The sequence below is a fragment of the Cebus imitator genome, unplaced genomic scaffold (assembly GCF_001604975.1).
Source record: "Cebus imitator isolate Cc_AM_T3 unplaced genomic scaffold, Cebus_imitator-1.0 Scaffold325, whole genome shotgun sequence".
Taxonomy (NCBI): domain Eukaryota; kingdom Metazoa; phylum Chordata; class Mammalia; order Primates; family Cebidae; genus Cebus; species Cebus imitator.
Window position 1 is genome coordinate 1,591,729 of NW_016107640.1, and position 24,084 is coordinate 1,615,812.

A 24,084-nucleotide genomic window follows, 5' to 3' on the forward strand; every position below is an offset into this window, starting at 1 on the left:
TCTTCTTCCAGTGTGGGCCAGAGAAGCCAAAAGATCAGATGCCCCTGGTTTAGGACCTCTAAAAATTGTAAATAATGCCAAACCCAAATCAGAATGCAATGATACGTCCTCCCCCCCGCCCCCCCCCCGCCAAAGTACTGACAGTTCTTCTCATTATAGGAAAACTAGAAGAATTGTCTAATCAGTTAAATCGCAGTCAAGAGGAGGAAGGAACACAAAGAAAGTAAGTGTAAATGTGTACCTCAAGTTCATGTTAATGTAATGCTTTTCTGAAACTGTAGCATATACCAAGATGTGTTACTAATCCCAAAAAGCAAGATGCTAATTAGCGTGTGTGATATATTGCCATTCAAATGGGAAGGAAAGAAACGTATGTGTGCACATCACACTCAGCAGCAGCAGCAGCAGTAGTAGCATCTCTGGGAGATTGTTAAAGGAACAAAACATTGGTTGGCTCCAGGGAGGACAACGTGGTGACTGATGCACAGAGGAGGGGAGGACATGTACTTTTCACTGTTTGTGTACACTCTGTACCCTTGAAATGCCATAGCATGCACTTGAATTGTCTGTTTAAACAACGGATAAGAGTGTGTGAGAGAGAATGGTTTCTATTAGCAGACTATTTAGGGTAAGAATTAAAAACCCATGTTGATGGAAAAATCTTCATTGCTAATCCCTACAAATTTCAATCCTGAGCAACAACGGGTCTCATGCCCTGGCAGAGCCTGTGGGGAGAATGTTCTGTTTTGTTGCCAACTTATTGAGACACTTAGTTTTCCAGAACAATAAATGGACACTCGACATCCCTAAGAGCATCTTTAGTCATATGACTTCATCAGTAGGATGAGGATGAGGACCCAAAGTAATGGAAAATGAGTGAGGCACCTTTAGAACTCTTCTCATGGTATCCCTCCTCTCTTCTATATAATCTCTGGCTTTGTAAGTGTCTGGTCCCCAGGCTGATCACAAAGGGGATGACTGCTAAGTTGTCACAGGGTATTGTCAGTGTGGCTGTCCCATGGGTGGGACACAACACTCACTCACAACAGTAAGTGAGGGGGGCTGGGGTTGGGTGGAGAATGGACTCTCTTATTGGGTAAAGGAGACTAGAGCAGTCCATGGACAGTTTTATATCCCAGCTAGTCCTGGTCTCTTTTCCTTCCCCTGAAGGACACCCCTATTCGAATACTATTTGCTTTACACATACATTGTCCAAGGTGTTCTTCCATCTTTGGAAATATCAGCACTTGCTATGACAGTGAGTGACGTCTCCTTGATGATCATACTGATACCAGCCATTCCTCCCTCCCTTTCCCAGGGCCATAGAAGCCCAAAATGAAATACATACCAAAGAGAAGGAGAAGCTGATCGATAAGATTCAAGAAATGCAGGAGGCCAGCGAGCACTTGAAGAAACAATTTGAAACTGAAAGTGAAGTCAAGAGTAACTTCCAGCAGGAAGCATCTCGGCTCACTTTGGAAAACAGGGTGAGAAAGAAGTCTTCTAACTTGGTGATAACTGCTGTGTTTTGATGTTGCTAAAGTGGGGACGTGCCACCTAAAATGTGTGATTAACAGCTGTCAACCAAAAGTCCTTCCATCAGAGCAGGCTGTTTTCTTCTCCTAAAAGACAGGTCGTTTCTGGGGTTGGCTTTGGGAAGGCCTTGGGGACTTATGGACCTCAGGGACTCCCTGGCCAGCCTGGGGAGGATGAAGGAGGAGAGACAGTGAGGTACAGGCTGAGGTTCCCAGCATTATCAGTGGACAGCACCGTCCAGGGTGGAGTCACCGTGGATCACACTGAGGCTAACAAGGCCTACGCCTGAGCACTTTACCCAGCAAAACTCACCCCACAGAAATGCTCATGCTTTCTTCTGGGGGTATGGACTTCCTGCAATGTTTAGAGTCAAAATGATCTTCTATGAAATGATTACGATGTTGATGGAAGTCTTAAAAAACTTTTCAAAAGTGTTTAAAGTCTTTTCCAAGTTTTAAATGCCATTACGAAAATGAAATTGGGCAACCCTACTTCAGTTCCCAGCAATTATTTTGAAATTGTGATGTTGTGTGACACCCAGAAGACTGGGGAGTGCTCAGGTGACAGGCCACTTTCCTGGGAGCTGGGGCCCTCTAAGGCCCCTTCAAGACCTAAGAGCTTCCAAGAGGGTGACCCCGGAGGGCTGACGAGTCCAGTGGTCAGTGTGGACATGCCCACCTGCCCTTCTGCCTGGTGACAGGGCCCTATTTCCGATCTCACAGGAAAACCATGATAGAGGAGAAGCACATTCTGAGTGTCAGGATTTAACTTTGAAGAGTGGTTACATCCAAAAAGAGAAATTCCGGGAGTTTAACATTTAATAGGAAGTAACAAATTCCAATCAGTAGCATATACATAACGGCTGCCTGTTTTGAGGTGGATACGACTTTCTCAGAGACTGGAATCCTCACATCACACCAGAGAAGCAGCCGCCTGCTGTCTGTGTGTGCGAGGCTGCCTTGCCTTCCTTATGTGGGCCCCTGGGGTCTCGGTGGAGTCAGCAGTCAGGGAGAAGCTGTGTGGGTGGGTCATGTGTGTGCTGCACATGTTCTCCTACACAATCTTTTACACTGAGTGTCCTGTGCATCGTGATGGATTTATGAGTTTGTTCCTGGTTCCCCAGAGCACAGCCTGGTCCTGGTCTGTATCCTCCTCTGGAGCTCCCCAGAGTGTCTGGCTCTGCTCCCCACAGGTGCGCTGAGCTGGGGAGCTGACAGCCCTAACATGCTCATTTCAATAGCTCTTACTGAACCCGGAGTAGTCTCACAGTTACAGATAAGCAGAGGGACATGCAACCAGAGTATCATCTCTATACATTAGCCGTGGAGTCTACCCACAGATGAAACCTGATCTATATTAGTTTGCCAGGGCTGCCTTAATAAATGACCACAAACCAGGTGCCTTAAAACAACAGAAATGTGTTCTCTCAATTATAGAGGTCAGAAGCCTAAAGTCAAGGTGTCAGCAGGGCACACTCCTCCGAAGTCTCTAAGGAAAACCCTTCCTTGCCTCTCGCAGGTTCTAGAAGGCTCCAGGCATTCCTTGGTTTGGGGCAGTGTGACTCCAGCCTGTGCCTCTCTGCACCTGGCCTTCTCTCTGTCTCTGTGTTCTTTTCTGTCTATGATAAGGACACCTGCATTAGATTTACAGCCCACCCTAAACTGCAGTAGCCACCTCTCATATTGACCCTTAGCTTACCAGAACTGCAAAGACCCTGTTTCCATATAAAATCACATTCTGGAGTTTGGGTTGAGCATGAATTTCAAGGTGACACTATTCAAGCCACTATGTGATGCTTTGAATTAAAGAAAGTTCTTTTTTTTTCCAGACTCTTTTGTCACTGAAAAGAAGATTGTTATTAAGAGATTTAAAAAAGCTTTTAGTAATCATTTCACTGTTTATCAAAGACATTCAAAATTAAAACTAGGTATTATTTTTACCCGTCAAATTAAGAGACCTGGGCCTGGCACAGTGGCTCACAACCGTAATCCCAGCACTTTAAAATGTCATGGCAGAAGCATGACTCGAGGCCAGGAGTTCAACCAGCCACGGCAATGTAGCAAGACCCCATTTCTACAAGGAAAACTTTAGTTTTTAATTAGCCAAGTGTGGTGGTGCATGCCTATAGTTCTAGCTACTCAGGAGGCTGAGGCAAGAGGACTGCTTGAGCCCAGGAGATTGAGGCTGCAATGAACTATGATCACACTGCTGCACTCCAGCCTGGTGGCACAGCAAAACCCTGTCTCTAAAAATACTACTACCAATAATAATAACAATTAATAAAGGAGATGTTCTGCTGGAGAGAACATCTTGAAATGGGCACTATCATACATAGTTGTTGGAAACATAAATTGGTGTAAACTTTCTTGAGGTCTTATTTGAAGGCATGAATCATGAACCTTTGGAAAGTACATTCTGTTTGACTCAGTAACATAACTTGTAAGGTTCTATCTTAAGTAAATACTTGGAGATGTGGACCAAGATTTTTGTTCAGGGTGATCATTATAGTGTTATTAATCATAGAGGGGAAAAAAAAAGCAACGCAAAGGAAACGGAGATCTACCAATAGAGTAAAGGTTAAACTGCTGTATGCTCTAATACGATTTGGCTGTTAAAATGATGGTTTGGGTATATTATCAATGACATGGCAACCACTCATTTCTTTTACTTAGCATAAGGTTTTCAAAGTTCATCCATGCTGTAGCATGTATCAGTATTTTATATATTCTTATGGCTGAATAACATCCTATTGTATGGATAGACTACAGTTACCCATACATACAGTGTAAGAAATGAGTGCTGGGGCCGGGCGCGGTGGCTCAAGCCTGTAATCCCAGCACTTTGGGAGGCCGAGGCGGGTGGATCACGAGGTCAAGAGATCGAGACCATCCTGGTCAACATGGTGAAACCCCGTCTCTACTAAAAATACAAAAAATTAGCTGGGCATGGTGGCACGTGCCTGTAATCCCAGCTACTCAGGAGGCTGAGGCAGGAGAATTGCCTGAACCCAGGAGGCGGAGGTTGCGGTGAGCCGAGATCACGCCATTGCACTCCAGTCTGGGTAACAAGAGCGAAACTCCGTCTCAAAAAAAAAAAGAAATGAGTGCTTGCCAGGTCATTATCAAAAGCATCTGCAGTATAACTAGAGAAAATGTAGGATTTAAAATTTTGCATGTATGATCCCAGTTTTATAAAATGTACATTTACTATATTGGGAAAAAAAGAATGAAATCAAAATGTGAACAGTGGTTTTTTTCTAGGTTATGGGTTGATAGGTGACCCATTTTATTAGATATAAGATGGACTTGAATTGGAGTAAAGAAGCTGAACTGACTCCTCCAATTCTAAGGTCAACAGAGTTCCTAACATGTGTAGCCAGGGACACAGAATGGTGGCAGGGAGAGAGGTGGCCACACAGAGTAGAAACTGCACAATGTCCCTTGGCCATGAGAGTCCCTAGAGGGCACACAGCTGCAGTGGCCATGCATGGTGGATCTTGCTGTGTCAGAGAAGCCTAGATTCTTTCTGTGTCAAATGCTCAGATCTGGAAGAACCTAAATACTTCTATGTCCCTTATAGGAAATATTTCTAGGTATCCGAGGATTCTCCTGGTTCTTGAGCCAAATTCAGCATGGACAAGGCCACCTCCTTATCAGGAAGGAAAGGCAAAATCATGCCCAAATCTCTGAACATTTCTGTGGCTCCAGCCTCTGACATTTAGAAAGCCCATTTTCCTACACACGTATTTTAAAATTCTCTATGATGGGCATTCCTTTGTAATAAGAGCAAGATAAATGTAGTCAATCCATACAATAGGATATTATTCAGCAATAAGAATATATGAAATACTGATACATGCTACGGCATGGATGAACTTTGAAAACCTTATGCAAAGTGAAAGAAGTCAGACACAAAAGACCACCTATTCTATGATTTTATTTGTATGAAATGTCCAGAATAGGCAAATCCACAGAGACAAAAAGTAGATGAGTGATTGTGAGGTGCTTGAAGCGAATGAGGAACTAGAGAGTGACACTAAAGGTTAGTTTTCTTTTTGGAGTAACAAAATATTCTGGAATTAAATAATGGTGATTGTAGCACAACTCTGACTACACTGAAAAACCTTTGAGTATACACCTATCATATGATATGTGAATTGTAGCTCGATAAAGCTGTTACCAAAAAAAAAAAAAATAGATTAAAAATGCTTCTAAGCTAAATCCTGGTTTCTTTTTTATTGCTGCAGGATCTTGAAGAAGAATTAGACATGAAAGACAGAGTGATTAAAAAGCTACAAGATCAAGTTAAGATGCTAAGTAAGACAGTTGGAAAAGGTAAAAAAAAATACTTGTTTTCTTATTCTTTTGAGCTAAGGCTAACATGCACTCAAGTGTTTATTTTCTATCTGGTCCAAAGCTTATAAAACCCCAAAGGAGTGATTCTCAAGTGGTGAGGTTTGGGGCCTAGTGCTGGGCTAACAAAAAGATCCTTTGGGACAAGAAGATAGTTCTCTCCCCTCAGATGATACCAGATACACTCATGTGCTTGCAAGGGACATCCTCTAATTAATACATTAACCTCTTCCTGTTAACTCCCTTTTATAAAAAGTGAAATTGTGAAAAAGTTTTCAATTAAATGCTTTGAAATTCACCTTCTCTCCCTGTTACATATGTAGGATCAGTAATATCCAAATTTCCATTAGAAAAGTAGAGAACTGGCCTGGTGCGGTGGCTGATGACTATAATCCCACCACTTTGGGAGGCCGAGGTGGGTGGATCACCTGAGGTCGGGGGTTTGAGAGGAGCCTGATCAACATGGAGAAACCCCATCTTTGCTAAAAATACAAAATTAGCTGGGCATAGTGGCACATGCCTGTAATCCCAGCTACTTGGGAGGGTGAGGTAGGAGAATCACTTGAACCCAGGAGGTGGAGGGTTTGTTGTTGTTGTTGTTGTTTTTTTCCAAAAAAAAAAAGAAAAGTAGAGAACTTGGCTGGGTGTGGTGGCTCATGCCTGTAATCCAAGCACTTTGGGAAGCCGAGGCAGGCGGATCACGAGGTTAGGAGTTTGAGACCAGCCTGGCCAACACGATGAAACCCCATCTATACTAAAGATACAAAAAATTATCCAGGCATGGTGGTGGACGCCTGTAATCCTAGCTATTCAGGAGGCTGAGGCAGGAGAATCAGTTGAACCTGGGAGGTGGAGGTTGCAGTGAGCCGAGATCACGCCATTGCACTCCAGCCTAGGTGACAAGGTGAGACTCCGTCTCAAAAAAAAAAAAAAAAGAAAAAGAAAAAATTAGAGAACTAATAAGCAGACATCCTGAATGTGGACTGCACAGCACACATGCAGCATCCTCATGAGCCTCTGTGAAAGGGACCCTCAGCCTTTCTTCCCTTCTTCTGATTCTGTCACTGAACTTTGCCAGTGTTCTGCTCCTGCTCACATTTTTCACTCTTGCATTCTTTATTACTTTTTCTTCTTCCTCCCAGCCTTATTGCCAAGGCCATATCTTATCTGTTCCTTTTTCTATATTCATCTCTTTGAAGAGCTACTTTATTCTTACTTATCCACCTCTCACCTCAAATTTGAAATGTCCACAAGCAAACTGAGTATCTTTCTCCTTCAGTAATAAATGACAAATGGCAGTCCAGTCCACCCCATGAGAGCAGGGCCCAGTTCTGTGCTTCTCAGCCCCTACTGCATCCCCACTGTTGGGATGAATGAATGAAACACCATTCACCACCTTGGCTTAGCTTTCAGACATCTGACCTCCAGAGCTGTACGATTAAACATCTGTGTTGTTTTAAGCCGGTGTTTGTGGTAACTTTTTACAGCAGCCATAGGAAACTAATACAGCCCTCTCAGTCAGGGTCATGCACATGGGTACTTTCCACACCAAATGTTTCACGAGTCTTCTTTCACAGTAGCATCAGCGTCTTGAAGACAAGGCAACATCTTGGATTTCTTTCCTGTTACTGTGTGCTGGATACATATTAGGCACTCATACTGCTTTTCAAAGGATAACTGGGCCTTTTCAGCAGCAGCTGTACTCACTGATGTACTCACAAAGAGGAATCGCTGCTTGGAGAAATTCTTCAGGATACAGTCCAGTACAGTTTAAATGTATCTGAAAGCCACAGACATTTATGTGCAAACCAGCCAGAATGGGGTAGAAGAGTAGTCGCATTATGAACCTTGAAAGCTGCTTTTGTTTACCTCTGCTGCTGATTGTTTACCTCTGTCCACAGCCAATGATGTGCACTCATCCTCAGAACCCAAGGAATACCTTGGAATGCTGCAATACAAGAGAGAAGACGAGGCCAAGCTCATTCAAAACCTCATTCTTGGTAGTGAAACCTGGAACTCTGGATTTTTGCTTTCTCTTTGAGAACTTGCACATCAGTCAGTGCCAAAGTCCTGGGCAGGGGTGGTCCTTTCTCTGCTTTCTTCTTCCACTGCTTCTTCCCCAGAGTTTCTCAACCTCAGCACTGTTGGCTGTGAGTGGGGAGTAACAAAGGATGGAGCAGCATCCTTGACTTCTCACTAGAAGCCAGCAGCAACCCTGAGTCATGACAATAAAGATGTCTCCAGGTATTGCCCAGTGTCCTGTGGGGGCCAAAACTGTCCTCAGTTGAGAAGCATTGCACTGACCTTTTCCAAAGTCTAATTGTAGGACTAGAGTAGAAAATAGCCCTCACCTCATTCTTGTGTTTCAGCACAGGAGCCATCATGGAAGTAACTGTGGCTCTGTGCTCCGTTTGACTTCTGAGAAATTTCTCTGCGGGCAGTGTGATGGGGCTTCCCAGCCATGCATCAGTTACAGGAATGTCCCATGTGCATACTTAAGAGTTGGTGGCCATAGAACCAGTCTTACTGCACTGTCTTCACTGTGACCTTCCACATGGTTTTCTAGAATAGGGAGAAAATCTGCCTCCCTCTCAGCTGGTCCCAAGATCTCAAAACAGAAAGCCAACGTGTAGCCTTCCTTCTTCTTCTTCAAATGATCCCCTCAGCTCATGTGAGCACCCCTACCCTTTTCTTTCCCTCCCTCTCACTGGTGTAATGCAGTGGGAGCCTCTTCTTTGTTCCTCTGTTTTCATGCAGCCGGGGGACATCCTTGTTTGCTTATCTTAATTTTTCTATAAGATTTCTCTTTCCCCTTCATCCCCACTCTGCATCTCTGCCATTCTCTTTTCCCCAAGGCCAGCTAGACATCCTCTGCAGCACTGACATGTGCCTGCTTTCCCTATTCAAGGCAGCTTTATGTGATTGTGGACACTGTACTCCATCCCCATCAAAGAGCTTGGAGTAGGGGTGCATGGAACTGGAGTTCCTTTTTTACAATGGGGTCTGAAATCCAGGGTTTCCACACCAGGGAAAAATAAAGATTCTGTCTGTTATTCAACCTTTTAAGAAAAAGGAAGTTCTTTGTAAACAAGAAGAGGAACAAGTGTCACCTGTGTATTTTGTGCCAAGAAAGCCAGATGAAATTCCTCAAAGAGGAAAGTGCCATTTGCATTCAGGCACTGCATCAAGTACAGAAAAGCAAACAAGCTCCTGCCCCTAGTCAGAGGTTCCTTAGGAGAAGAGCTGACCTGTCAGCTGTAATCTTCATTGACTCTCTTTGCTCCAGACTTGAAGCCCCGTGGTGTGGTGGTGAACATGATCCCCGGGCTCCCGGCTCACATCCTGTTCATGTGTGTACGCTACGCAGACTCTCTAAATGATGCCAACATGCTGAAGTCCCTCATGAACAGCACCATTAATGGCATCAAGCAGGTGGTTAAGGTAGGGAATGCCTTTGACATCGGCCCTTGGTATCACATCTACTTTAGGAACACCTATGGGAATGACCAGATGCCCAGTGTTTGCCCATCCTGAGCCTCCAGTGTGTGGTGAGCCACATGATTCCTCAAACAAGTTTGAGGCCCGACTAGTGAAGGGAGCCACACTGTTAGGGAAAGATAAACGGGTGAGCATCTTCCATAATGCTCAAAGCCTTACCAGCGAGACTGCAACCTGTTAGCCACTGCCTCCACCCTGCTGTCCCCTTAGGGTGTGAAGTTATCAGCTGTGCGGGGTATATGTTTTATCTATGTAACAAGGGTAAATCATGAGAAATAGAAAGGAGTGAAAAAGTAGTCATCTCTTCCCTTGGCAATTATATAATTCTTTGTAAAAGCACATTATGTATTTTTATTCCCAGTCCACAAATGAAGATAAATTCTGCTTTAGTTAGGTTACTTAGTAAAGCTAAGCTGTTGTAGCTATAAGACATCTACCACCTCGCTTTGCCAAATATACAGTGTCTTAAAAAAAATGGTGGATTTATTTTTGCTCATAGCAGTTCATAATGAGCCATCTAGGTTGGAAGGTGGCTCTGTTCTACGTGATCATGCAGGGACCCAGGTTCCTTCCAACTTGCTGTTGGCCATTCCCTAAGTCAGTGTCCTTACTGGAATGATTGGACAAGCAGGCAGCCAGCAGTTTACCACTGGGCAAGAGAGAACACAGACCATGTGTGTATGGTACACACGTCAGAAGTCGCCAACTGAGCCCTTTATGAGCAGTCACCTCTTATGGTGTGACAAGTGGACAACAATCAAAAATGACGATGACAAAGAGTGGGACTTTGTGAAGGCTAACTTAACAGTAACAAAGTTTATTGCTAATTTCCTTTCCAACTGTAATATAATCCTAAAATCATTCTTAGCATACTGATTGTTTTTCCTGGAAACTCCAAAAGTTATCAATGAGTAAATAACTGTATCTAAGCCTTGAAGATTTTTTAAACAGACCTGGATCCTTGCTTACAGGGATAGTTGCTTTGTAAACAGAGCTTTCTGCTAATGCTTGGCTCATTCTGGAATCTTGGGAAGGTGAGCCGCCAGAGTGTGTGGGTAGGGTGTTGACTCAGTGCAGAGCCGGACCTGGTGCTATCCTGAGTGTGGAAATTCCATTAGCCACAGTGGTGTTAGTACAAAAACCTTTCTCTTTCTAGGAAATGACCAGTTTACAGTTATGTTTAAAAGTACCCATGTCTGGAGGTGGAGGTTGCAGTGAGCTGATATTGTACCACTGCACTTCAGCCTGAGTGAAAGAGCTAGACTCCATCTCAAAAAAGAAAAAATAAAGTACCCATTTCTGGGAATTATAATGTACTGATCCATTTTGGAAGGGGGCAATAAAACACAGATCCAGTGTTTTTCATGCACCTCCAAAAGAGAAGTGATGTTCAATATTAGGATATATTTGAATTTTTAGTTAGGGGAGAGCCTTCCTTATTTTTAGTAAAATATATATTCTAAAGAGTAACGAGGAATTAAATTCTATTTTAAATACTCTAGGGAAAGCCAGATGTGGTGGCTCACACCTGTAATCCCAGTCCTTAGGGAGGCTGAGGCGGACAGATCACTTGAGCTCAGGAGTTAAAGACCACCAGCCAGGGCAACATGGTGAAACTTCATCACTACAAGAAATACAAAAATTGTCCAGGTGTGGTGGTGTGCACCTGCAGTCCCAGCTACTCAGGAAGCTAAGATGGGAAGATCACTTGAGCCCGGAAGGCAGAGGTTGCAGTAAGCCAAGATCACACCACTGCACTCCAGCCTGTGCCATAGGGCCAGACCTTGTCTCAAAAATAAATAAATAAATAAACTCTAGGAAGAAAGAAACATAAAAACTAGATTTATGAGAGGTCAGAGTACAGTAATTCTCTTCTTCCAGAAATATCAAGAATTCATTATTTATCTGGAGTTAGGAATAGAAAATTCATATTTGTTTGGTGCTGGATACTTCATAGTTACTGTTTTCACAGGAGCCACCAGTGTCTTTGGAAGGGCTCCCATAAATTGATGTTTTCCCGTCCATGTTTGCATACATTGGGTCTTCTTAAGATAAGCTGGCATTGTGTTCCAGCCCAGGACACATAGTATTTGTCTCCCCTTGCTGCTCTGGGGTGTTCAGCTAAATATTCATAAACCAAGAGATGGATGGCCTGAGGACTATAAAACCCCTTTCTTACCAGCACCATCAGTCTCAACTTCTCCGTGGCCCCCTCCCCCTGCCTTTGCCTGTGCCCAGGACCTGCCCCTCCCACCTCCAGCACATAGCAGTTACAGCAATGTGCCCACATACCCTCTTCAGCCACTGTTCCCTTCCCTCCACCCCAGACTGCCAAAGTGCTGAAACTAGTGGTCTCCACCAGTTCTCTGTCACTCCTTGTAATCTGCCTTTGAACCCATCACTCTAGAGAGATCGCCAGTAATTCCTCTTGCTAAAACCAGTCGTGTTTCTTTACTTTTTATTCTCTTTAAACAGGCCAAAGCATTAGCACCATCTCCTTGAAAGATTGCTCCCTTGTCTTTTAAATCCCAGGATTTTCCCTGTTTTCCTCTTCCCCGTCTGATCACCGTATACCTCTGCCTTCTCTGGTCGTTCCCCTTCTTCCTCCCCTGTAAGTGGAGGCCTTCTCCGCGACAGTCCTAGTCCTGAGCTCTTGTCTCTCCCCCCGTTTCCCTCAAGAGCTAGACCTCCTGCCTCTCTGAAGTTTTCTCGGCTGCCCCACCTCCCCATCCTCTCTCTGTCCTCTGAGCTTTGGTGGCACAGTCTACAGCCATCGTGTGGGCACTTGACCACGTTCTGAGCTCTATCTATCTTCCCAGTGAGACTGTGAACTCCGGGGAGAAAGAAGTGAAACTTACACTTCTCATGCATTCGTTCAGGGCCCGCTTCACACTTCGTAATGGGTGACACAAAATGTACAGAAACGTTACAAACTGTGACCTGCCAAATAAATATAAGCTGTCATCATTAGAGTATGAATTGGACAAAGGCTTTAGTGAATAAAAGAAAAATTAATTTTGGTCAAAAGCTACAAATAATCAAACAGGTAAGATGCTCAGAGGCACAAGTTATCATCACGTCCAATTTTGTCTTTTCTTATTTTTCTAAGGAACATTTAGAAGACTTTGAGATGCTGTCTTTTTGGCTCTCCAACACTTGTCATTTCCTCAATTGCCTGAAGCAGTACAGCGGAGAAGAGGTAGGGGGCGCCTGCCTGCTTGTTGTTTTGTGCTGACTGTCCCTAAACCTCCTGAGCCTCTGTTATCTTCACCCGGGAAGCCAACAGCACATTATCAGTTGGATTCTTGGGTGTACACCACAGGAAAGAGACTTCTGGAAGCAGCTTAGATTTTGGGCTCAGTACTAGGCCTTCTAGGTTTCCATTACTTTTAAATCAATAGGTGGATAAGATGAATTTTAAGTTTTCTTCTGGTTGTAAGACTTTTAGCATTATGACTCTAAAATACAGCCTCTGGTTTCAAACGCCTGTTTCTTCACCATTGTTCTCTCTACAGGACTCTGACTGTTCCTCCATAATCTATAAATTTGTTTCCTTTGCCATTCCGACTCTACTTCCAGGAGGCTGATGTCATAAAAGAGGTCTCTACCTTCAAATACTCTTAGAGAATAATTTCATTGAACTAAAGTAGCAAAGTGGCTTTAGTTTTCAGTGCTCTCCAAAACAGCTGTACCATTTCATAGTCCCACTGGGAGTGTTTGATATTTCCATTATCTTATACCTTTACCAGCACTTGGTATTGACCAACATTTTTATTATTTACCAGTGTCATGGGTATAAAATTATATCTTATTGACTTAAATTACATTTATCTGGTCTCTAGAAAAGTCAAGCATGATTTTATGTTTATCGGTCATTTGAGTTACCTTTTGAATTGCTTAGTCACATCCTTTCTTTCTTTTTCTTTTTCTTTTTTTTTTTTTTTTGAGACGGAGTTTCGCTCTTGTTACCCAGGCTGGAGTGCCATGGCGCGATCTCGGCTCACCGCAACCTCCGCCTCCTGGGCTCAGGCAATTCTCCTGCCTCAACCTCCTGAGTAGCTAGGATTACAGGCACGTGCCACCATGCCCAGCTGATTTTTTTTGTATTTTTAGTAGAGACGGGGTTTCACCATGTTGACCAGGATGGTCTTGATCTCTTGACCTCGTGATCCACCCGCCTCGGCCTCCCAAAGTGCTGGGATTACAGGCTTGAGCCACCGCGCCCGGCCCTTTCTTTTTCTTAGGGTTGTTTTTTGTTGTTACTGATTTGTAAGGCGTCTTTACATAATATGCATAGACTGTAGTTTAGCTTCCAATTTTCTTTATGAAGTCCCTTGTCAGACAGTTTTTGAATTTTGATATGCTTAAATCTGTCAATCCTGTTCATTTATGATGTGTGTCTTGTTAAGAAATTCTTCCCTGCCCTGAGATTGTGAAGATACTCTCTTCTAAACTTTTGTAGTTTACAATTAGAGTTCACAATTAATTATGTTTTGACCTATCCAAAAGCTGTCGCCCAGGCTGGAGTGCACTGGCACGATCTCAGCTCACTGCAACCTTCACCTCCCAGGTTCAAGCAATTCTGCCTCAGCCTCCTGAGGTGCTGGGGCTACAGGCATGCGCCACCACACCTGGCTAATTAAAGACAGGGTTTCACCATGTTGGCCAGGCTGGTCTCGAACTCCTGATCTCAAGTGATCAGCCTGCCTCAGCCTCCCAAAGTGCTGGGATTACAGGCGTGAGCCACCACGCCCAGCCTTATAATGTCCTATTCTTAATGTTTTGTTTTTCTTTAGTCTCTTTGAACATGTTAAACATATTGCATTAGTTCACTCAGGCTACTATAACAAAATACCGCAGGCTGAGTGACTTAAACAAGAGATTCATTTCCTCACAGTTCTGGAGGCTAAACATCTGATATCAGAGTGCCAGCATGGTCACTTCCTGGTGGGGGCTTTCTTCCTAGCTTGCTGACAACCACCTTCTCCATCCCTGTGTCCTCACAGGAACTTTCCTGGGTGCCTGGGTCAGGGAGAGGGAGAGAGAGAAGGAGGGCAAGCTCTATCTGGTATCTTTTTTTTTTTTTTTTTTTTTGAGACAGAGTCTTGCTCTGTCACCTAGGCTGGAGTGCAGTGGCGCAATCTTGGCTCACTGCAACCTCCACCTCCCAGGTTCAAGTGATTCTCCTGCCTCACCTCCCGAGTAGCTGGGACTACAAGCGTGTGCCACCATGCCCAGCTAATTTTTGTATTTTTAGTAGAGACAGGGTTTCACCATGTTGGCCAAGATGGTCTTGATCTCTTGACCTCATGATCTGCCCACGTCAGCCTCCCAAAATGCTGGGATTATAGGCGTGAGCCACCACACCCAGCTGGTGGCTGGTGTCTCTTCTTATAAGGACACCAATATTATTATTAGATCACAGATTTATCGTTATGACCTCATTTAACTTTCATGACCTCCCTAAAGGCCCCATTTCCAAATACAGCCATGCTAGGGGGTTAGGGCTTCAACATACGATTTTTAGGAGGACACAAAAATTCAGTCCTTAACACAGACTTTAAAATATTTCAACTTTGTCTGTACCCTGTAATTATAAGGTTATGAATCTCATTTATTTTATCTTCCTTTTAATAACAGTTTGTTTCCTTGGATGTTCTGCAGTTTTGTATTGTTGTGTTTTCCTATGCGCTTCCATGGGCATTCTATGAGTTTTTCCACTTAATCTATAGCTTCCAGGGACAATGTTTGTAGGGAAGCGTGTGGGACAGTGACACTATGACAGACTGGGATTTTATAGGAAATCAGTGCAATTTTTTCTTATAGAAGGTACATGCTACCCCAAGCATCACGAACTCATTTGATATAAATCAGACATTAAGTTTTAAGATAAAAGAGTTACAGTAGAAGCTGATTATTATATTAATTTCTTACATGTTTGTATTCTTATATTTCATGTTTAATATTACTTTTAGGAATTCATGAAGCATAATAATCCACAACAGAATAAGAACTGCTTGAACAATTTTGACCTTTCAGAATACAGACAGATTCTCAGCGATGTGGCTATACGAATATATCATCAATTTATTATCATAATGGAAAACAATATCCAACCAATAATAGGTAAGAAGAGGATTACCAAAAAATATAGTAACATTAAGACTTTTTAAAACATAAGCTTGCTATGTGTAATGTGTGCTTATGTGTAACATTGTTTAAAAAGCCAAGGAAATATAATCATGTAAATATTTACCTTTTAATTCTTTGCTTGCTTAAAATGATTCCATAAATAATAGTACACTGCTGGTAGTTTTCTTTCCAGAAGGATGATTTATCCTAAAGGAAAAAACTTGGGGGAACTTCTACCACAACTATTATGTAGTACTTTTACTTCTTAGCTTAGCCAAGTATTTTTGAAATCCTAAAGCCCCATCTGAATTATCGTATACTTGCCTTAATTTCCTGAAATTTAAATACTTTAGGCTTTAATGCCCAGGCCATGAGTTGTCATGCTAACCGGTTCTGTTTCCTGTGAAACTGAGAAAAACGCTGCTTCAAACCTAGAGCTGCAGCCCCGCTGGAAACAGCTGCGCATCCCTACCCCTCCAACACCCCCCGACACACCCTGGTGTCCCAAACCCTCGATTCTTTTGCTTTCTCTATCACAACTACATCCCCTGACTCTCGTAGAAAAATGTTCCATCTCCTGAAACAGACAGAAGAGCGTCAGGAACGTTCCGCGCGCGTCTGCTGGCGTGTCAGCACAGCCTCCCTGTCTCTCCGCAGTGCCGGGGATGCTGGAGTATGAGAGCCTGCAGGGCATTTCCGGCCTGAAGCCCACGGGCTTCCGGAAGCGCTCCTCCAGCATAGACGACACGGACGCCTACACTATGACCTCCGTCCTGCAGCAGCTGAGCTACTTCTATAGCACCATGTGCCAGAACGGCCTGGACCCAGAGCTCGTGAGGCAGGCGGTGAAGCAGATCTTCTTCTTGATCGGGGCGGTCACGCTGAACAACCTCTTCCTGCGCAAGGACATGTGCTCCTGCAGAAAAGGGATGCAGATCAGGTAAAACTCGTAAACCGCCGCCCACGCAGCGTCCAGCAGAAAGGATGCTCTTAAAATCCGAGGCCAGGCACGCCTGACCTTCCCTGTTGTGGCGTCAGACCCCTGTTTAGGCCCTACTGCTGAGGGGATATTCGAGTCAGCCTGAGCGTCCTGGGATGCTGGCGCCCAGGGCCTACTCCCCTCGCGCCACACCGTGCCAACTTGATGCGCTGGCCTAGTCACCTTAACTGAGAACCAGTAAATGTGTATCTTAAATTCTGGCCCTCTAGGATGATCATGCACTCAACCAGTAGTGACCGCCCTCTCTCAATAGCACTGCCAGGCAGAGAACACAGAACAAGGAAAAATCGATACGATCCCTGCCCTTAAGGCGCTCAGAACAGCTAAATAATAATTAAAGGCGACTGTGATTAAATTACAAACAAGTGGTGCAGGAAGTGCATCAGAGCGGAGAGATACTGCAGACAGAGAAGTTGGGGAAGCCAGAGCGTTGTGCCTGGAGTGATACAGGAAACGGAGAAGACATTCCAAGCAAGAGACATGGTCAGAGGCATTGGGGAGAATGAGCGAGGACCCCTGCTCAGGCTACATGTGGAGTAAGCAGAAGCTGGTGTGGGGAGCAGCAGGACCAAGGTAGAGAGGTAGGTGGATCCAGACTGGGAGGGTCTGGAATGCCAGGCTAAGGCATTTGGAGTTCATCCTGAACACTTGGGAATCTAGTTCTGAGGTGTGTCTGTTACCTCTTAATTGAGAGACCATGGACCCTGAGCTTCTATTTGAATTAACACTGATCAAGTGATTGGAAAACACATAAAATGGGATATTTAAGTTTCTTATAATGTGTGCAAGAATTTGATACCTGTATCTGTTACGAGAACCTGGGGTAGTGATGATGGTAATGATGTAAGGGAAGGTGACAAAGAAAGTATCTATCATTATGCTAAGTGAAATAAGCCAGGCACAGAAAAACAAACATCAGACGTTCTCACTTATTTGTGGGAGCTAGAAATTAAAACAATTGAATTCATAAAGATGGAGCGTAGAAGGATGGTTACCAGAGGCTGGGAGGAGTCGGGGGGGGGGGGGGGGTGGCGGGGGAGAGGTGAGAATGGTTAATGGGCACAAAAAAAGATGGAAAGAATGAATAAGACCTATTTGATAGTGCAACAGGGTGACTGTAATCAATAATAATTTAATTGTATATTTTAAAATAACTTAGAGGCCAGGCATGGTGGCTCACACCCATAATCCCAGCACTTTGGGAGGCCGAGGTAGGTGGATCGCCTGAGGTCAGGAGTTCGAGACCAGCCTGGTCAACATGGTGAAACCCCATCTCTACTAAAAATTTAAAAATTTGCCCGGCGTGGTGGTGCACACCAATAATCCTAGCTACTCAGGAGGCTGAGGCAGGAGAACTGCTTGAGCCCAGGAAGTGGAGGTTGCAGTGAGCCGAGATCACACTATTGCACTCCAACCTGGGTGACACAGTGAGACTCTGTCTCAAATAAATAAATAATTAAAAAAAAAAAAAAAAACTTAGAGTGTAATTGGACTGTTTGTAACTCAGCATAAATGCTTGAGGAAATAGATTTCCCATTCTCCATGAAGTGCTTATTTTACATTGCATGCCGGTATCAAAACATTTCATGGGCTGGGCACCGTGGTTCATGTCTGTAATCCCAGGACTTTGGGAGGCCAAGGTAGGTGGATCATTTGAGGTCAGGAGTTCAAGACCAGCCTGAGCAACATGGTGAAACCTTTATTTCTACTAAAAATACAAAAAATTACCCGGACTTGGTGGTACATGCCTGTAATCTCAGCTACTTGGGTGACGGAGGCAAGAGAATCACTTGAACTGGGGAGCCAGATGTTGCAGTGAGCCAAGATGGCACCTCTGCACTCCAGCCTGGGTGACAAAGCGAGACTCCCTCTCAAAAAACCAAAAAAAATTGCATGTACCCCCTAAATATATATTCCTACTATGTACCCACAAAAATCAAAATTTTTTTAAAAACTTAAGTATCTTAAAAAATAAATGTGCGAGGCATCCTTTACACCCTTTTTAGCATTAGTGAAACTTGGAGTTGCAGTCAGTCCCCACAGACCATTCCCTCACAAATTCCCATGACACCAGGGCGTGGTTTTCAGATAGGAAGGAGTATTCAGAAGGACTAGTCTTTGTGGATCTTTATCTCTTCGTTGAGAAATGAAAGAGTTATGTTTATTTCTCAAGCTCCAATCAGATATCCTATAGCCCTCTGTGGGAGATTTCAGCCCTAAAGTAAAGATACATCAGAGCCTTTGCTAAACTCAATTCTCACCCCATTAGTGGGTCCCCCAAGACTGAGTAGAGAAAAGAGTGAAAAGGATCATGAGGAAGACTCATGACTTTAGGTCTTAAAACAACTTCTTTGAGGACAGGCAAACATCTGCCCCCTCGAGGTACCCAGTATTTTTTCCCTTCTACCAGGTGGAAGTGGCCATCAGAGAAGTAATACTTTGACAGTGCTGTGCTCTGAGTAGCATGTGCATTTTAGAGGCTTTCATTTATTCATTTGGATATTTGTTAAGTGCCTGCTATAGCAAGGCCTACAAAGAATCTGAAGTGGCTTTACAATGAAAACACAAGCAATAATGTAATAAAAACACGAACACAAGTAGAAAACTATAAATAGTGGGCAGAGTAGCTTGAAAACTGGCTCTGGGCTTCCTGGCTGCCAGGACAAAAAGTAAAACATGATCAGCTCTTTGGTTTCATTGGGTATTAGGAAGCAGAGCAGTTCCTGGGAAGATATAAAGATTTTCCTAGTACCTAATTATTTTTAGTTCCTAGTCACGAATTACAAAAATAATGCCTCAGGTGGAATGGAACTTTATCTCATAATTACAGCATGAACGTTTATGCAGCAGTTTCCATTGTGGCTGCTTTGCCTAGTGTCTCATGGAGACAGTTCTCTTACAAACTAGAATAATGCAGGCTGAGGAAATCTGGGAAGAATATGAAAGTCAAGGATTTGAGTCTTGAAGAACAAGTAGGATTTCAACAGACCAAGAGTTACAGGGTGAAATGATGGAAAACTGAAGGCAGGATACGAACAGCCCCGTTTGAATGGAGCACACCAGGAATGATGGGAAAATTGGTTAGAAAGAGAGTGGAATGCTAAGGTGAGAAATGCATGGTTTTTGTTGTTTGTTTGTCTGTTGTTTGTTTGTTTGAGATGGGGTCTTATTCTGTGGGTAAGTGCAGTGGTGTAGCCTCCACCTTCCAGGCTTAAGTGATCCTCCCACCTCAGCCTCCCAAGTAGCTGGGCCCACAGGCAAGTGCCACCATACCTGGCTAATTTTTTATGTTTTCGCTTGAGACAGGTTTTTGCTGTGTTGCCCAGGCTGGTCTTGAACTACTGAGCTCAAGCAATCTGCCCGTCTTGGCATCCCAAAGTTCTGGGATTATAGGCGTGAGCCACTGTGCTCAGCTGAGAAATGCATGCTTTAGTCCCTCAGCAGAGGCAGCCACTACAGATGTTTTTCTTGAAAAGGTTTGAATTATGAATTCAATTTCTTTAACAGCTGTAGGACTCTTCAGGTTATATATTTCATCTTACTTGAGTTTTGGTAGTTTGTGGTTTCCAAAGAATTGGTCCATTTCACCTCATTTGCTGAGTTTATGTGCATAGAGCTATTTATAGTATTTCCTTCTTATCCTTTTAATTTCTGCGGGATTGGTAGTGATATTTGTCTTCCATTCCTGATACTGGTAATTTGTGTCTTCTGTTTTTCTATTGGTCAGATTTGCTGGAGGTTTATTAATTGTATTGATTTTTTTCAAAGAACCACTTTTCGAATTCATTGATTCATTGATTTTTATTATTATTGGTATCATACTTTAAGTTCTGGGGCACGTGTGCAGAGTGTGCAGGTTTGTTACATAGGTATACATATGCCACAGTGGTTTGCTGCATCCATCACCCCATCATCTACATTAGGTATTTATCCTAATGCTATCTCTCCCCTATCCCCCGACTTCCTACTATCCCTCCCCTAGCTCCCCACCCCCTGACAGGCCCCGGTGCATGATGTTCCCCTCCCTGTGTCCATGTGTTCTTACTGTTAATACCCACTTACGAGTGTTTGGTTTTTTATTCTTGTGTCTGTTTGCTGAGGATGATGGTTTCTGATTTTATCCATGTACCTGCAAAGGACATGAACTCATCCTTTTTTATGGCTGCATAGTATTCCATGGTATATATGTACCACCACATTTTCTTCATCTAGTCTGTCATTGATGGGCATTTGGATTGGTTCCAAGTTTCTGCTATTGTGAACAGTGCTGCAGTAAACATATGTGTGCATGTGTCTTTATAATAAAATTATTTATAATCCTTTGGGTATATACCCATTAATGGGATTGCTGGGTCAAATGGTATTTCTAGTTCTAGGTCCTTGAGTAATCGCCACTCTGTCTTCCACAATGGTTGAATTAATTAATTTACACTCCCACCAACAGAGTAAAAGTGTTTCTATTTCTCCACATCGTCTCCAGCATCAGCTGCCTCCTGATTTTTTAATGATCGCCGTTCTAACTGGCATGAGATGGCATCTCAATGTGGTTTTGATTTGCATTTCTCTAATGATCAGTGATGATGAGCTTTTTTTCATATGTTTGTTGGCTGCATGAATTTCTTCTTTTGGGAAGTGTCTGTTTATATCTTTTGCCCACTTTTTGATGGGGTCGTTTGCTTTTTTCTTCTAAATTTGTTTAAGTTCTTTGTAGATTCTGGATAATTACCCTTTGTCAGATGGATAGATTGCATTTCTCCCCTTCTGCTGGTTGCCCATTCTCTCTAATGATGCTTTCTTTTGTTGTGCAGAGGTTTTTTAGTTTAATTAGATCTCATTTGTCTATTTTAGCTTTTGTTGCCATTGCTTTTGGTGTTTTAGTCTTCAAGTCCTTGCCCATGCCTATGTCCTGAATGGTATTGCCTAGGTTTTCTACTAGGGTTTTTATGGTTTTAGGCCTTATGTTTAAATCTTTAATCCACTGGGAGTTAATTTTTGTATAAGGTGTAAGGAAGGGATCCAGTTTCAACTTTCTGAATATGGCTAGCCAGTTTTCCCAACACCATTATTGAATAGGGAATCCTTTCCCCATTGCTTTTGTCAGGTCTGTCAAAGATCAGATGGTTGTAGATGTGTGGCATTACTTCTGAGTCCTCTGTTCTGTTCCATTGGTCTGCATCTCTGTTTTGGTACCAGTAACGTGCTGTTTTGATTACTGCAGCCTTGTAGAATAGTTTGAAGTTTGGTGGCATGTAGCATGATGCTCCAGCTTTGTTTTTGTTGTTGTTGTTGTTGTTATTGTTTTGCTTAAGATTGTCTTGGCTATGCGGACTCTTTTTTGGTTCCATATGAAATTTAAGGTGGTGGTCTCACTGTGTTTCTCAGGCTGATCTCAAACTCCTGGGCTCATACAATCCTCCAGCCTCAGCCTCCAAAGTAGCTGAAACTATAGGCATGTGCCACCATACCTGGCTAATTTTGTTTGTTTGTTTGAGACAGAGTTTTGCTCTTGTTGCCAGGCTGGAGTGCAATGGTGCAGTCTCAGCTCACTGCAACCTCTGCCTCCCAGGTTCAAGTGATTCTCCTGCCTCTGCCTCTTAAGTAGCTGGAATTACAGGCATGTGCCACCATGCCCAGCTAATTTTATATTTTTAGTAGAGACAGAATTTCTCCATGTTGGTCAGGCTGGTCTCAAACTCCTGACCTCAGGTGATCGACCCATCTTGGCCTCCCAAAGTGCTGGGATTATAGGCATGAGTCAGTGTGCCCAGCCTCATACCTAGCTAATTTTTAAAACAATTTTTTTGAGATGCAGTGTCTCTATATTGCTCAGGCTGGCCTTGTATTCCTGGCCTTAAGTGATCCTCCCACCTCAGCCTCCTTAGTAGCTGGGATAACAGGTGCCAGCCACCACACCCAGAATTTTGTTTTTAATTTAATTATTTCTGATATTGTCTGTTATTTCATTGCTTCTGCTTAGTTTGGTTTTATTTTGCTCCTCTTTCTAGTTTCTGAAGGTAGAAGCTTTGATTATTTTCTTTGAGCCCTTTTTTTCTAAGCATTTAATACTATACATTTTTCTCTTAATACGACTTTAGCTCCTTCCTACAAATTTTGATATGTTTTCTTTCCATTTTTGTTCCATCCTAAATATTTTCTAATCTTCCTTGAGGCTTACTCTTTGACCCGTGGATTATTTATAAGTATGTTAGCTTCCAGGTGTTTGGAGACTCTCTTATTATCTTCGTTTTTGATTTTGGTTTGATTTCATTATGACCATATAACATACTTTGTCAGTAAAACTCTTAGAAACAGAAAGTAGGATGGTAGTTAGGGGATGTGGGAAGTGAAAAAAGGGAGTTGCTGTTCAATGAGGATAGAGTTTCAGTTTTATGAAATGAAAGAGTTCTACAGATCTACTGTATAACAGTGTGCATGTGGTTAACACTACTGTATTATAACAATGGTTAAGATGGTAAATTTTATGTTATACCATTTTTACCACAGTTAGAAAAATCTCAAGGTGCATACAGGTAGAAATACACCATAGATTTTGATAATGGGCTAGAACCTATATGGACTTACCATTCCACTTTGCCTGGGACTTTCCCAGTTTTATTTTAAAAATAAAAACCTCTAAATATTTTTATGCTTTTTAAAAAAGAACATACTTTGTATTATTTAAACTCTTTAAAATTTGTGAAGATTTGTTTTTATGACCAAGAATACGGTATGGTTTTGTGAACATTATACACACAGTTGAAAAGAATATGTAGTCTACTGTTGTTGGCTGGAAGGTTCTATAAACATCAGTTAGACTCAGTTTGTTCATGATATTCTTCTACTAGTTCTGTTTACTAAGAGGATGTTGAAGTTTCCACATGTAATTATGGATTTGTTTCTTTTCTCAGTCAGTTTTTGCTTCATGTATGTTAAAGCTCTTTTGTTTGATGCATACACATTAAGAATTGCTGTGTCTTCTTGGTGAATATACTCTCCTATCATTGTACTGTGTCCTTCTTTATCCCTCTCTGGTAATTTTCTCTGCCTGCCCCAAAGTCTACTTTGTCTGAAATTAATATAACCACTATAAATTTCTTTTGATTAGTGTTTCCTTAGTATATATATTTGCCTATCCTTTTACTTTTAACCTACCTATATCATATTTGAAGTGAATTTCTTCTAGGCAGCATATATTTGGATCTTTTTTTTTTTAATCCAACCTGACAATCTATGCTGCTGCTTCTTTATTTTGTTTTTGTTTTTGGAGTCAGGGTCTCACTATGTCACTTAGGCTGGAGTCTAGTGGTATGATCATGGCTCACTGCAGCCTTGACTTCCTGGGTTCAAGCGAGCATCCCTCCTCAGGCCCACAAATAGCTGGTACTACAGGCATACGCCATTTTTGTAGAAACAGGTCTCACTGTGTTGCTCAGGCTGGAATATATGCTTCTGAATTGGAATGCTTAGATCATTTTAATGTAAAATAATATTTATATTTAGAACTACTATCTTATTTTCTATTTGTTCCTTCAGTTTTCATTTCTCCAGTTTTCTATTTCTGCTTCT

General features: G+C 42.7%; 1 protein-coding gene across 4 annotated transcripts in view; it reads left to right on the forward strand.

Moving 5' to 3' along the window:
* Positions 1–24,084, forward strand: part of MYO5C (myosin VC) — a 105,232-nt gene that overhangs the window by 73,780 nt on the left and 7,368 nt on the right. For 3 of the 4 annotated variants that reach the window (XM_017504615.2, XM_037729955.1, XM_037729957.1), the window contains 8 exons: positions 160–223; positions 1,319–1,487; positions 5,783–5,870; positions 7,790–7,888; positions 9,175–9,329; positions 12,496–12,585; positions 15,362–15,512; positions 16,176–16,458. In XM_017504615.2, the coding sequence (XP_017360104.1) occupies positions 160–223; positions 1,319–1,487; positions 5,783–5,870; positions 7,790–7,888; positions 9,175–9,329; positions 12,496–12,585; positions 15,362–15,512; positions 16,176–16,458 (1,099 nt within the window). The remainder of the gene's footprint in view (positions 1–159; positions 224–1,318; positions 1,488–5,782; positions 5,871–7,789; positions 7,889–9,174; positions 9,330–12,495; positions 12,586–15,361; positions 15,513–16,175; positions 16,459–24,084) is intronic. The other variant, XM_037729956.1, reaches the window with a different exon arrangement.